The sequence below is a fragment of the Sapajus apella genome, unplaced genomic scaffold, assembly GCF_009761245.1.
Source record: "Sapajus apella isolate SASKATOON/1434 unplaced genomic scaffold, GSC_monkey_1.0 scaffold68, whole genome shotgun sequence".
Taxonomy (NCBI): domain Eukaryota; kingdom Metazoa; phylum Chordata; class Mammalia; order Primates; family Cebidae; genus Sapajus; species Sapajus apella.
In genome coordinates, this window is record NW_022437008.1 from 796,588 (window position 1) to 811,858 (window position 15,271).

Below are 15,271 nucleotides of genomic sequence, written 5' to 3' on the forward strand. Positions count from 1 at the left end.
TAAAGCCACAGGTGATGTCATTAGAGGGAAGCAGACGTTCCTGGTCTTTGGAAGGGCCACAGCGTCCGCCTGAGTCATATCACAACCCTGAAGTCTCAACCAAACACCCGCTAGTCCCCTTAGCCAAAGTCTGAGACATTCACCTGTTTGTCCCATTAGAAAATGTGAACTCTGAGCCTCCCAGGACAGGAGCAGCCCCTCCCCTCCTGTTACTGGTCAAGGCCTGGTCTGCTCAGGTTTGCCTGGGGCAGGAAGTCATGGCCAGCCTGGGTGAGGATCCGAGTCCTTGGATCTGAGAGGGACTGAGAGGCCTGGGCTCTGGCCATGTGGATTTGGGCTGGCAGCCTGGGTCACAGAGGAACAGAAGGTACTCACAGCGGACATCCAGGGTGACTGCGTCACTACGGTTCGCACTCACTGGGTTCTGTATTTCACACTCATAGGGTCCTGCGTCATTCCTTGTGACACTGAGTAGAGTGAGGGTCCTGTTGTCACTGGACAGCTGCAGCCTGGGACTGACTGGGAAGCTTTGATTGTTCACCCACCACAGGTAGGTTGTGTTCTGAATCTCAGGCGCACAGATTAAGGCCACAGCATCCTCGTCTTCCACGGGGTTGGAGTTGTTACTGGTGATGGAGGGCTTGGGCAGCTCCGCTGTGCAGAAAACAGAAGATTGCCCTGTGTGGCACCTGTGATTCCTCCACGGGCATCTTTCAATCAGAGTTGGCATCCCTCACCTCTCAGCCCACTTGAATCCTTAAAAACCTATGGCAGATAAATGTGTCACAAGACAGAAGCACGAGGATCTGAGGCTCAGATTGTGTGAGAACACCTGCCCTTTGTGGGAGAAGCACAGACTTTCTCAAGTGTGAACTGAGCAGCACCATTGAGTCATAGACAGACTCAGGACCCGGGGTCACAGCCCCTGGTGCTTCTCCTGGTTACTCCCTGACCAGCTGACTGCCTGGCTTCCCTTGGGGTCCTCACCTGAAACATTCAGGTGCCGGGTCTTTTCAAGCTTCAGTCCTACTGTGCACCCCCCTAGCGGTGTTTTCTGTGTGGCTTCCTTTTCCAAGAACATTCTCGTGATGGGTGATGATGGGACTTCTTATTGTCCTTAAACCCCGAGGAAAAAACTGTGCAGCCTGGCCTGGGACTGGATGTTTCAGCAGAAATAGCACAGGGGACACAAGGGGCCAGCCTGGAGGTCAGTTCAGCCATCAGGCAGTGGAACCACAAGTTTTTCCCAGGTGTTTAATAATGACTGACTTGAGCCAGTGACCCCTAAAGATAGAGCAGATTCAGAGAATGATCTAGAAGAGAGTGAGGGGGACAGGCAGGAGCTGCCTGAATTTAACAGCAGAACTGTGTTCCTTGTCTTTGGCCTTTCATGTTTCTTCTCCTTCTGCAGAGGGCAGGTGAGGACGCTGTGGATCTTTCTAGAAATACATGTGGACGTTTGCAAATGCAGAACTGAGTGGTGGAAAGAGGGAGCATGAGCTGCTGGAAATCTGACCCTCAAGGATCCTGTGTGTTTGACAGGTATGAGACAGAAATTTGGGAAGAAGTTTTGCAAATATTTTCTTTCATTGGACATTGTGCTAAATGAAATAAGTCACTCACAGGACAGATACCATAGGATTCCACTTACATGAGGTCCCTAGAGTAGTCATACTCATGGAATCAGAGTAGAATGGTGGCGGCCAAGGGTTGGGAGAGGCAGAATGGGGAGTTGGTCAGTAGGTGTGCACTTTCAGTTACGTAGGATGAGGAGGTTCTAGAGATTTGCTGTTCAGCTTGGTGCTATAGTTCATACAGACTGAGTATCACTCATGCATAAGGCTTGGTGAGGGAAGAGACTCCTTTTTCCTGTCTCTTGTCTCAATGGAGGAGGAAGTAAAAGTTGAGACATAGGAGGCATGAGGTCAGTAGCAAAGTCTGGAAGTTAAAGATTAACCCCCCCCCCCAATCACACTCCTATCTATAGATTGCAGGTGTAATATGGAGAAACACCCTCATCCTAGCACTTGGGGAGGCCAAGGCAGGTGGATCATGAGGTCAAGAGATCGAGACTATCCTGGCCAACATGGTGAAACCCCGTCTCTACTAAAAATACGAAAATTAGCTGGGTGTGGTGGAGCATGCCTGTAGTCCCAGCTACTTGGGAGGCTGAGGCTGGAGAATTACTTGAACCCAGGAGGGGAGATTGCAGTGAACCAAGATCACACCACTGCACTCCAGTCCGGGAGACAGAGCAAGACTCTGTCTCAAAAAAAAAAAAAAAAAAAAAAAAAAAAAAAAAAAACGTGTTTAGACCTTAGACCTCATGTTATGTTCTGAATATAGTAAAAAATAAAAGAAACTGGGGGGGAACATTTTTTTCCATAAGTGGAGATTGTTATTAATGACCTAAAGATTGAAGATCAATTGCTGGAAGTAGTAGTCTTTTTCTTGATAATATACTAAGGTTTAGGTGTGCTGTGAATTCCAGCAGGATCACATTGTCCTCAAATGAAGATGCTGAAGTTGGTTTGAAATTAGCAACTCCCTGAGTAGGGAGAAGCCTACGAGTCCTTTTAGGGGAGTAGAACCGGTCAGAGAGGAAGTCTTAGGTGTGTCAATTGCATAAATGGAGGATGATGCCAAATTAGCAGAAGTGGTCTGTGTTATGTTAGCAAATTTAGAAAGTGCTCCCTGCCCCCCATTCCTGTGCAGAGTTAGGCAAATAGGGGAGGAGCCCAAAACAGGCATGTGAAATGCTCTCTTCCTCTCCTCTCAACCTCAGAAAACACAACTAGAGTTTAAGCTCATCTGACCTGGGCAGAGTCTGTGTGCGATTCCAGTGACTGGTGCACTTCTCAGTCTAGTGAACCCCACCTTATGGCAATGGCATCATGGTGAGGATGCAGGTGTATGTGGCATGGGCAGGAAACCCATCAGACAGCACCTGCCTGGCCAGCTCCAGCTGGGGAAGGTCCCAGGAATGACTGGGGGACGTGAGACTCCAAGATGAGGACGGGAGTCAAATGGGTGAAATGAGCACGTGGGCTTTGGGGACTGCAGACCTGTCCTTCTGCCTCTGACCCCCTGGTGAGTCAGTGTAGAGAGTGGATGGAGGAGTTGATTGTCCCTGTCCCATGGCCTATTCCACATGTCGGCCTCACTGGGGGAAAGAACCCTGGGCAGGGACACAATGGAAGCTCGTTCTCCTGGTGATCTGGGAACATTGGCTTATGATGGAGCCCGGCAGGAGCAGCTGCTAAGGCTGATTTCTGTGCCTTCCCTATTGCCTGGGAGGTGGATCAGGACACAGTGTGAGTGGGAAGGGGACAGGACAGCCAGCCTTGTTAGAGGGATTTTCTGCGGAAGGCCTAAGAGTGGGAGGAAGCTGTGCAGGGCAGGGCATCCCAGCTAGAATGAAGGTAGAGGAAGATGAGGGACACGGAGGGGCAGAAAGAGCCAGAGATATTTACGGCAGTAAGCGGTGGGAGCTACAGTGAGCTCAGAGACCCCATGGCCCAGGAGCCCCTTTGCTGCCTTAGACCAGGAGCAGGGAGACCTGAAAACCCTCCAATGACCAAGAAACCCCCGAGTCACATGAGATGGGGTAGCTTTAGGGACAGGGGTTCAGAGGGATGGAACATGGAGCTCAGTCCCTGAGGGACAAGAAACAGGTGTGGCTGGCCAGGCTCAGTGGCTCATGCCTGTAATCCCAGTACTTTGGGAGGTCGAGGTGGGAAGATCACCTGAGGTCAGGAGTTCGAGACCAGCTATGCCAACATGGAGAAACCCCATCTCTACTAAAATACAAAAATTAGCCAGGCATGGGGGTATGCACCTGTAATCCCAGCTACTCAGAGGCTGAGGCACACGAATCGCTTGAGCTGGAAGGTGGAGGTGGCAGTGAGCCGAGATGGCACCACTGCACTCCAGCCTAGGCAACAGAGTGTGACTCTGTCTCCAAAAACAATAACAAAACAACAAAACAAAAAAAAAAAAACAGGTGTGGCCAGAACTTCCTTCGATTCTGCATCCAGGAACTGGTCTCTAAGAGGTTATGGATCCTTCATTCATTCCTTCCTCCTTTCTTTTTTTTTTTTTTTAAATATTTTTTTTCTTTTTAAAGACGGGGTTTCACCATATTGGTCAGGCTGGTCTTGAACTCCCAACCTCAGGTGATCTGCCCGCCTTGACCTCCAAAGTGCTTGGATTACAGGCGTGAGCCACCACGCCCGGCCTCCTTCCTCCTTTCTTCCCTTCCTCATGAGGGAAGTCCTGAGTGAGCGTGTGTCTCCCTTTGGGCCTCTGCTGGTGCAGGGTGTGAATAGGGATAGAAGGCAAAGTCCTCTCCTTTTTCCTTCCATGATACTGACACATCAGGAAACAGGATTTCAGGTGCAGTGACAGGGTTGTGGATTGAGGGGAGAGGCCTGGACAATCCCAACATTGACCTTGCCAGTTAAGGTGATTTAGTTCTAGTGTAAAACTGACTAATTCTCTATTTACTTCTCACTCTCCAGACCAGAATCTCCCTCTCTGAGCTGTGGATGCCCAAGACGAAAGAAAGCAAACGCGCGACGGGTATCGGTCTGCAGATGCCTCATAACAAACAGCCCCCCACCCCCGGTGGAGGAGAGGAGGCGGCTCTCGCTGCAGACGGGCCTCACATGTCTCTAATCTGCCACCTATGGCCTGTGTGACCCTTGTTAGTGACTGTCTCCCTGCCCCTCAATTTCCTTTCAATAAGTAGGATAAATGCTATTTGGCTGTGAGGTTGTTTGTGAATTAACCTCAAAATATTTATAATTACTTGATCTCAGCTCTGCACAGAGGAGCTGTCCAAGTGAAGAGCACCTATGATTATTTGCCTTCAAGAGACAGGGCCCTGGGCCTGATCCCTGGTGGACAAGGAGCTGCCAGGAGCGTCCTCTCTTCTCTGTTCCTCCCTCTGGGGACTCTGAACTTCCCAGGGAGCCACCTGTGTCCCCCAGGGCAGTGGGCTCATGCCCTAGTAATTTTTTCCACTTGTCCTTTCCATGTTGAGCCTCAAGTGAAGGAAGAGGTCCTGTCCTTGACTGGATGAGGCTCTGGGTGCTGGGCCCCGGCTGGTGGCCAACTCCAGGAGTCATGGCCCTTGGATAGTCACATCCTTGCTCCCAGTCAGCCCTGCCCAGGAGGATACCACACAGCCCTGGCACAGACTCCCCAGGATCACCTGGAATCAGGAACCAAGGACAAGGCTTTGCACAGGGGCTCAGCTCTAGGAAGAGTAGAGCTTCTCAGTGAGGATCCCAGGGGGCCCCTCAGGCCAGCCCTGACCCAGTTCTCCAGGGTCTTCTCAGGGTCAGGTGCATGGGGAGACCATGGGGTGCTTGGCTGAGATGGACCTCCCCCTGCTCAGTCCCCCCATCAGACTGTCCTTCCTCTGCAGCGAGTGTCTGCAGGGTCTGGATGCAGGAAGGGGATTCTGATCTGTGGAAGTTCATCTCCCCTGTGTGTGTCCTGCACTAAATACCCAAACCCTAACACAGGATGTAATGCAGAGGGGGACACAGGCACAGCCCAGCCCTGAGAATCCCGTGTGTGGGAAGCAGACTGACCGCAACACTCAGAGGTCATGGGGAAATACTCACGGTATACACGGAACTGGCCAGCTGCTTCTTCATTCACAAGATCCGCCTTTATGACTTGCAGGGTATAGAATCCTGTGTCATTCAGGGTGACGTTCTGGATCAGCAGGGAGGCATTGGGGTATATTGTCTCTCGGCCGCTGTATGCGGGCCCTGGGGTAGTTAGTTGAGTTGCTATTACATATCCTATAATTCGACGGTTGCCGTCCACGCTTTGCCCTTTGTACCAGTTGAAGCCAGCAATATTCTGGGGCAGATTGTGGGCGAGTAGAAGAACCTCCTTCCCCTCTGCAGCATTGGATGGCATGGATTCAATAGTGAGCTGGGCACTGGTGGGCGGGTTCCAGAAGGTTAGAAGTGAGGCTAGGAGACAGGAGAGAGCATCAGTCAGTATTAGGACTGTGCACTGGGATGGAAGGATGGGGCCCTGGGTCCTGAGTAGGTCTCCACCCCTCCACCTTAGGGTGTGTGTGTGTGTGTGTGTGCGTGTGTCCTGCTGGACCAAGGTCAGCAGTGTGACCCCCATTCCTTCAGCACCTCTGGCCTTGGCATTTCCCTGTGTGGAATCCTCTTCCCCAGGGGTGACTCCCATTCCCTTAAATGCCTCTGACCTTGTCATTTCTCTGGAATGCCCTTCCCCAGGGGTCTGCACGGCTCCCTCCCCACCACCCTCAGATCCTGCTCACATCAGGGCATCTTAGGGAGACCCCTCCCCGACACCTCCTCTGGAGACCCTGGGTCTTCCCTTTCTGACCTTTCCCGGCTCTGTTCCCTCCAGGGCGCTTGTCAACACCGGACCTCACACTCTAGATCTCTTTGTGTGTGTGTTTTCCTCTTCATGACAGCGTGAGCTCCATGAGGGCAGAGACTGGTCTGGTGCTTGTTGTATGTCACCGACTAAAACTGCAAATACTGGTGGCTGAGTTAATGAGTGTACCTGGTGGTTATTTTTCAACTTTGGATTGGTGGGTAAGGGCATTGTTTAGTGCCCTGGTTCTATTTTTATTTGGAGTGTCACCCTGATGTAGTTCTTATTCCTATCATTTTTCAGATTGTAGTGACCAATGATGATTAACTTGAAAAACATTTTGAATTGATTTTCCTCCTTTTTTTCAGTCCCAGTTCAATGTGACTTTCCTGTTGTGACCCCTGTGCCTTTCTGGTGTTCTGTCTCCTCAGCCATCAACAGAAGCCCTCTGTCCCCTCCCAGAGCCCTGTCCTCCCCAGGAGACCCCAGCCAGTCTCTGTGCTCCCTCCTCCCACACACTCACAGGGAGTCCTCCCCTCACCTGTGAGCAGGAGTTCCTTCCAGGGGACATGCAGTCTGCAGGGAGAGGCTGGGAGGGGCCCCATGGTCTCTGCTGTCTTCTCTGTCGTCCTCTGTGTAGGGGAGCTTGGGCTCCAGGAACGCTCTTGTCAGGGCTGCTGTGACTCTCGGCTCTGCTGTCCTTCCTCCCTCTGTGCTGAGCCTCCTCCCGGGGCGGGAGCACTTTCCAGGGTCACATGGGTCATGGGTGCGGTCTCTGCTCAGGAGTCCTCTGTCCCCTCCCCTCTCATTTCTGCCTCTTTTGTCCCTCCTCCTCTTCCTTTTCTGTCTGTATTCAGCTCCCCAGAAGAGGCTCTGAGAAGCAAGGTTTATTTGGACCCCTGTCCCATAACAGGACCATCCCCCCCCCCCAGTGCTGACCTCTGCTGTGTCTGGTCTTGGGTCTGTCAGCACCAGGCAGAGTCCCTGCTATCCTCAAACCTGGTGTCATTTTCTCTGTGACAGAGAAACCCCTCTATGTGTCCAGGATGCTCCCAGTGTTCTCACAAAGGTTGGATTTCCTCCCAGAAAGGAGGTCACAGAGATGTTTGGGGTCCTAGGAATGGACACATCTAGGGGTAGAGCCCAGGTCTTAAGAGTCTTATTTGTTCTTTCTGCAGTGCTATGTGACCCTAATTTCCTGGGAGTGGCTGAGAATGAAGCTGCATGGTGCTGTGGTGGTATGTCACCCAGACCTCAGACTGACGTTGTGATTTTCTCTATAGCTTGCACCACCTTTATACTTTTTTAAAAATAATTAAATTTAGTTTACAAAACATCCTTGTCTTAGCAGGGCTCAGTGGCTCACACCTGTGATTCCAGCTGCTCAAGAGGCTGAGGAGAGGATTGCTTGAGGCCAGGAGCTGAAGACGAAATATTTTCATCTTAGGCAATATTGTTCATGAAATTGCAGATTTGATGTGAGCTGATGTTTTTCCCTATCACTCATTAAAAGGTTAAAGTTAAACAAAATTTATTTATGTTTCACCTAAAATCAGTTTTGGGAAACGCTGATATAGTGGAATAAGCATGGACTTTATATTCAGATAGATCTAGGGTCAGCTACTGGCTCTGTCACTTAACTGTGTTGACTTAGACAAGTCATTGGCTTCTTTGAGCGTTGAATCCCTGATTTGTAAAATGAGAACGGTAAAATCCACCTTGCAGACTTGTTAGGAATGAATGAGCTGCTGTGGGAGCCCAGTGCAGGTGGGTGATGAGTATATGATGGTTATCATCATGGTTATTGCTATAGAATTCTGGTTTTTTTCCAGAGAGTGTCTATGCTGGAATATTGGGCTTGTGGCTTTCTGCTAACGCGCATGTGTGAAGAAATTACTTTCGCTTCTGCCGAGCACGGTGGCTCACGCCTGTACTCCCAACACTTTGGGAGGCTGATGTGGGGGGATCATGAAGTCAGGAGATCGAGTCGTCCTGGCCAACATGGCGAAACCCCGTCTCTACTAAAAATACAAAAATTAGCAGGGCATGGTGGCGGGCACCTGTAATCCCAGCTACTCGGGAGGCTGAGGTAGGAGAATCGCTTGAACCCAGGAGGCGGAGGTTGCAGTGAGCCGAGATCGTGTCACTGCACTCTAGCCTGGCGACAGAATGAGAATCTGTTTCAAAAAAAAAAAAAAAAAAAGTTAATTTCGTTTGTTAGGATTTGTGGCGCATCCGTCGTTTTTATTTCCCAGTTTCACTACCTATTTTCTCTGTGATGTTGGTCAAGTCGCCTACATTTTCTCGTGCCTCATTTACCTAATTTGTGAAATATGACTAACAACACACTAGCGTGCATGTGTGTTATTTCTCAGCTCCGGCCACTAGAGAGCATAGAAGCATTGGCACCTACTAGCAGTGGGATATGGTCTGCAAACACCATTTCCCCATGAAAGGAACCAGGGCTCCCTGGAGAAGCAGCTGATCCAGAGCTGGGTCAGGAAAGCCCAAGAGGAGCCTGGAGCATCTTGTGGGGCCAGAAGTAAGGAACTGCTTGAAAAATGATGGAGTTGTGTCAAAAGGCACAGAAACCAACCAGAAGGAGCTCGCAATGGCAGATTTTTCGACAATATCAGCGACATAATAAATAATAAATAATGCTAGCTACCGGGGACGTTGGTTTATGCTTTGGCACTTTGGCAGGCCGAGGTGGGAGGGTCACTTGAGATCAGGAGTTGGAGACCAGCCTGGCCAGCACGGCGAAACCACGTCTCTACTAAAAACAAAAATTAGCTGGGCTTGTTGGTGGGGACCAGCCGCCCCAGCTACTCGGGAGGCTGAGGCGGGAGAATCGCTTGAACCCAGGAGGTGGTGGTTGCAGTGAGCCGAGATCACATCACTGCACTCTAGCTTAGGCAACAGAGCAAGACGTCGTCTCAAAAAAAGGTGGGGGGAGCATATAAAATAAGATTAGATTTTATTCTGAAAATTATTTTGGGAATGGAGGAGCTATTATTTCCTCCAGCCACTAAGTAGCTCAGACGCAGGCCCACATTGCAAACTTTGGCCGGGAAACAAGGCTGGAGCCGGGCGCCACTCATCCGATGTGGTTTGTGGTGGCGCCCCCTGGCGGCACAGCGAGCTTTCCTCAGTTCCTCGCTCTGGTGCTTCAGGAGCAACTTTAGAGGCCGGGCGCGGTGGCTCAAGCCTGTAATCCCAGCACTTTGGGAGGCCGAGGCGGGTGGATCAAGAGGTCAAGAGATCGAGGCCATCCTGATCAACATGGTGAAACCCCGTCTCTACTAAAAATACAAAAAACATTAGCTGGGCATGGTGGCGCGTGCCTGTAATCCCAGCTACTCAGGAGGCTGAGGCAGGAGAATTGCCTGAACCCAGGAGGCGGAGGTTGCGGTGAGCCGAGATCGCGCCATTGCACTCCAGCCTGGGTAAAAAGAGCGAAACTCCGTCCAAAAAAAAAAAAAAAAAAAAGGAAATTCCACTCAGACCATTTATTAAACTCTTTCTAGGTCACACTGCAGACCATCTAATCTTCACAACAAGTGTGTGTGAGAAGTGGTATTTATTCATCTTAAGATGATAAAACAGGCTAAAAAAAGTGAAGCGAATTGTCCAGGGTTGCAAAGGGAGTGGCAGAGCCAGGATTTGATCTAGGTCCCCCTGACGTCCAGGCTGAGGGTAAACGTTTAGGCGAATCTAAATGGGTGGACAGGCGGAGAACTATTGGTGTAGAGCAGTGGTTGTTGACTGAGGGTGGTTCCCCCCCAGGGGACATTTGGCGATGTCTGGAGTTCGTTTTGGCTTTCATACCTGGGTGAGGACGGGAGAGGGGGAAGGCTGGTATTGGCATCAAGTGGAGAGAGGCCACACGGATGCTGCGGAACGTCTCACAGTGCACAGAACAGCCCCCACCACAAGGAACTGTTCAGCCCAAATGCCAGTAGAGCTGCTATGAAGCCCTGGTCTGACTTAGAAACCTGAGGATGCATCTTGCACTTAGCTAATGTTTGCTGAGTGCTGAACTGGACAGCGTGAGGGATATGGAAACAGGGCACCAGTCTGTGCCGCCAAGGAGGCTACAGCCTAGAAGGGCAGGGGGTGGAGGCAGGAGAGGCACTTGAAGGCCTTCCGTATAAAGCAGCAGATGATCAGTGCAAGAAGAGAGCATCCTGCAGGGCTGAGCCGGCTCTCAGGAGAAAGAGCGCTTGTCTGGCCTGTGGGAATGTGGTTTTGAGCTTGGCGTGCGAGTTTGAACTGGTGGGGAAACACCAGCGCTGTTCAGGGAAGGGCAAAGAGTCTAGTTTGGGTAGAGAGAGAGTAATTTTTAGTGAGTGGAGAGGTTGCACTGGAAAAGGAAGTTGGGGCTAGAGCTTTGAGTCCAGGCTGAGGACTCTAGCCTGGGTGTCTGTCGCAGTGATGAAAAAACTTTCGCTTCCTGAATGGTGGTTTAGGTCCTAGGGCTTTGGGGCCCAGCAGCTTCGAGAGGGCTCTTTCTACAAAGCAGGGAACACTGGAAACTGCGGTGGAGAAGGGTGAACATCTCCTGATTTTAGGACCAAGTTGATGCTGAGTATGTAACAAAACTGTTTCACCTTGAGTGGCCCTGGGGGAGATGGTGCTCCCAGGTGGAAATATACATGGGGATGAACTCTTTTCGGCATGATTTCTTTGCAAAGGGCTTGGCATTTTGGTTGTAGTGAAAACTGGAGCAGATTAGAAAGCCTTAACCAAAGGTCTGCTACCTAAATGGTGCACTGTTGCAGCAGGGCTTGGTGAGGCTAAAGCTTCAAATATGGACACTACCTGGAGAAAGAATTTTCTTCAGTTTATTAAATACCATTAAATAGCATTAAAATACATGCATGTATTGTTCGCAATAGCAAGACTTGGAATTAACCCACATGCCCATCAATGAGAGACTGGATAAAGAAACTGTGGCATATATACACCGTGGAATACTACGCAGTCATAAAAAAGGATGAGTTCACGTTCTTTGCAGGGACATGGATGAAGCTAGAAACCATCATTCTTAATAAACTAACACAAGGACAGAAAACCAAACACTGCATGTTCTCACTCATAAGTGGGAGTTGAACAATGAAAACACTTGGACATAGGAAGGGGAACATCACACATTGGGACGTTTTGTGGGGAGTGGGGCTAGGAGAGTGATAGCATTAGGAGAAATACCTAATGTAGATGAAAGGTTGGTGGGTGCAGCAAACCACCATGGCACATGTATGCCTATGTCACAAACCTGCACTTTTTGCACTTGTATCTCAGAACTTAAACTACAATAATAAAAAAAAGTACATGCTTGGTGCACTCCAAAGAATATAAAGAAAACAAGCAAAGTTTGAGATCTGCCTGAGCAACATAGTAAGACGTTGACCAAAAAAAAAAAAAAAAAAAAAAGAAAGAAGGAAGGAAGGAAGGAGGGAGTAGCCAGGCAGAGTGTCGCACTTCTAGCTCTACCTGCTTGGAAGACTGAGGTAGGAAGACTCCTTGAGCCCAGGAGTTTGAGCTGTAATGATTGCACCATTGTATTCCAGCTTGGGCAACAGAACAACCTCCTGTCTTAAAATATATATATAAGCGAGAGATCCAAGATGGCTGATCACTAGCAGCTCGGGATTGTAGCTCCCAGTGAAAACACAGAGAACGAGAGGACACCACACTTTCAGACGAATTTTTGTTGCTCATGCACCAGGAGATTCCCACGGAGGAGCCCCACAGGTCGCCAGCGCGACTCTTGTGGCCGGCGAGGAGGTTTTGCCGCTGCCTTGGTGCCGCAGTTCTTGGTGCAGAGTCAGAAAAGCACCATCAATCATAACGCCGCTGTTTTGGCCGGCACAGTGGATTGCTCAGATTTTAGCGCCGGGATCAACAAGTTGGACGTCCACTCAGAAACCCAACTATAAAGACGGTAATTATAAAGACCACAGATGGATAAATCTATAACGAAGGGAAGAAACCAGCCTAAAAAGGCTGAGAATACCCAAACTCAGAACGCCTCTCCCTCTACAGGGGATCACAGTTCCTCATCAGCAACGGAACAAGGCCTGACGGAGAACGAGCGTGTACCATTAACAGAAGCAGACTTCAAAAGGTGGATGATAAGAAACTTCAGTGAATTTAAAGAACTTGTTCTAACCCAATGCAAAGAAACTAAGAACTTTGAAAAAAGGTTTGATGAAATGTTAACAAGAATACACAATTTAGAGAGGAATATAAGTGAATTAATGGAGCTGAAAAACACAACACGAGAACTTCGAGAACTATGCACAAGTTTTAACAGCCGAATCGATCAAGCAGAAGAAAAGATATCAGAAGTCGAAGGCCAACTTAATGAAATAAAACGAGAAGACAAGGTTAGAGAAAAAAGGATAAAAAGGAACGAGCAAAGTCTCCAAGAAATATGGGACTATGTGAAAAGACCTAATCTACGCTTGATAGGTGTACCTGAATGTGACGAAGAGAATCAATCCAAGCTGGAAAATACACTTCAGGATATTATTCAGGAAAACTTTCCCAACCTAGCAAGGCAGGACAATATTCAACTCCAGGTAATACAGAGACCACCACAAAGATATTCCTCAAGAAGACCAACCTCAAGGCACATAATCGCCAGATTCACCAGGGTTGAAATGAAGGAGAAAACACTGAGGGCAGCCAGAGAGAAAGGTCAGGTTACCCATAAAGGGAAGCCCATCAGACTCACAGCAGAAACCCTACAAGCCAGAAGAGAGTGGGGGCCAATATTCAACATCCTTAATGAAAAGAACTTTCAACCCAGAATTTTACATCCAGGCAAACTAAGCTTCATAAGCGAAGGAAAAATAAAATCTTTTATGAACAAGCAAGCACTCAGAGATTTCATCACCACCAGGCCTGCTTTACAAGAGCTTCTGAAAGAACCACTACACATAGAAAGGAACAACCAGTATCAGACTTTCTAAAAAATACCAAAAAATAAAGAACATCAACATAATCAAGAACTTGCATCAACTAATGGGCAAAACAGCCAGCTAACATCAAATGGCAGTATTAAACTCACATATATTATTATTAATTCTAAATTTAAATCGACTAAATCCCCCAATCTAAAGACACAGACAGGCAAAAAAAGCCAAAACCCATCGGTATGCTACATCCAGACCCATCTCACATGCAAGGATACGCAAAGACTCAAAACAAAGGGATGGAGAAAGATTTACCAACCAAATGGAGAGCAAAAATAAATAAATAAATAAATAAAAAGCAGGAGCTGCAATTTTTGCCCCTGATAAAATAGACTTCAAAGCAACAAAGATTATAAGAGGCAAAGAAGGACATTACATAATGATAAAAGGATCAATGCAACAAGAAGAGCTAAAGATCCTAAATATATACACACCCATTACAGGAATACCCAGATATAAAAGGCTTATAAGGAGACTTGGACTCCCACACAATAATAGTGGGAGACTTCAACATCAATATTAGACAGATCAATGAGACAGAAAATTAACAACGATATCCAGGATTTGAACTCAGATCCAGAACAAGTAAACTTAATTAACATTCATAGAACTCTCCACTTTAAATACACAAAGTATACACTCTTATCGGTGCCACATCACACCTATTTACAGGTTTAAATGAAATATTGGTTGGCTGCTTGTTAGTTATTTTCTTCCCTCATTTTTTTTTTCATGTCTCTATTATTAAACACAATTATAGGCATACCCATTTTTAGACTGCATTCTAGCCCGGGCAATAAAGCAACGCCCCCATTCTCTCTCCCTCTTCCTCTTTCTTCCTCTCCTTCATTTTTTTTTAATTCTTTTTTTTTTTCTTTTTCTCTTCTTTTTCTCGCTATAATATATATATATATATATATATATATATATGTATATATGTGTGTGTGTGTGTATATATATATATATATATATATATATATATATAGGCAAAGAGTTTCTTATTTTTTATGAATATATGGTTGCCTTTAATACTCTCCCACGGCTGCCACTAGGTTTGGCCCTGGGGAAATGCATCACTCTTCTGGAAGAGGCTGCACATGAGTATATATTTGCCAGTGGCAGTTGCAGACACTGTGACATACAGCATCTCATTTAACCCTCGCGACACTGGATGTAAGTGCAGTTTGCTTCGTTTAGTAAATGAGGAAACTGTCACTGGGAAAGGCTCACTTGCCCCCAATCCCTATAGCTAAAAGGGGCTGCATTTTGATGCATCTGGGGCCTGTTCTGCCACATTTCCTCCCCCCATTTTCCTCTTCATAGACAGTCTTGTTTACCTGGATTCGGGCTGCTGGAGACCATGGAAATTAGTGGCAGCAGCAGGAGGAGGGAAGAGATTAGAACTTTCATCGTGACTGTTGGTGCAGCTGTACGTCGCTTGAAAAGTGTCTGAAAGGTTCCCAGTTGGAAGCTCCTGACCTCTGGGGATGGCTCAGGCTGGCAGTCTGCAGTATAGTCTCAGGCCAGTGTTCCTATTTGAGGGCAAGAACAGCGTGAGGTGACGCTGTCCTGCTGTTAGGTAACAGAATAGACCATGTGCTTTACAGGAATCTGGGAGGTGAAACTGGTCAAACAAAAGAAATGCAGCATTCTTAAGAACATAAGAAGGAGGGCCGGGCACGGTGGCTCACACCTGTAATCCCAACACTTTGGGAGGCTGAGGTGGGCGGATCACGAGGTCAAGAGATTGAGACCACCCTGGCCAACATGGTGAAACCCTGTCTTTACTGAAAAAAAAAAAAAATTAGCTAGACGTGGTGGTACGCGCCTGGAGTCCCAGCTACTTGGGAGGCTGAGGCAGGAGCATTGCTTGAACCCGGGAGGCGGAGGTTGCAGTGAGCAGAGATCGTGCC

General features: G+C 48.2%; 1 protein-coding gene and 1 long non-coding RNA gene across 8 annotated transcripts in view; one reads left to right on the plus strand and one right to left on the minus strand.

Annotated features, from left to right (window-relative positions):
- LOC116530843 (carcinoembryonic antigen-related cell adhesion molecule 6-like) overlaps nucleotides 1-15,271 on the minus strand; it is a 75,777-nt gene that overhangs the window by 16,001 nt on the left and 44,505 nt on the right. For 4 of the 7 annotated variants that reach the window (XM_032249279.1, XM_032249276.1, XM_032249280.1 and 1 more), the window contains exons 1-3: nucleotides 6,920-7,200; nucleotides 5,634-5,993; nucleotides 376-654 (exon numbers count right to left, since the gene is read on the minus strand). The exons of the other annotated variants lie outside the window; for them this stretch is intronic. In XM_032249279.1, coding sequence (XP_032105170.1) covers nucleotides 376-654; nucleotides 5,634-5,993; nucleotides 6,920-6,983 — 703 coding nt within the window. In that variant the 5' untranslated portion in view covers nucleotides 6,984-7,200. Of the gene's footprint in view, nucleotides 1-375; nucleotides 655-5,633; nucleotides 5,994-6,919; nucleotides 7,201-15,271 lie in introns of those variants that run through there. 7 annotated transcript variants of the gene reach the window in all.
- On the plus strand, nucleotides 257-5,601 carry LOC116530873. Its single transcript, XR_004260165.1, has 3 exons — nucleotides 257-367; nucleotides 1,412-1,542; nucleotides 4,521-5,601. It is a non-coding gene; the product is annotated as an uncharacterized LOC116530873 (long non-coding RNA).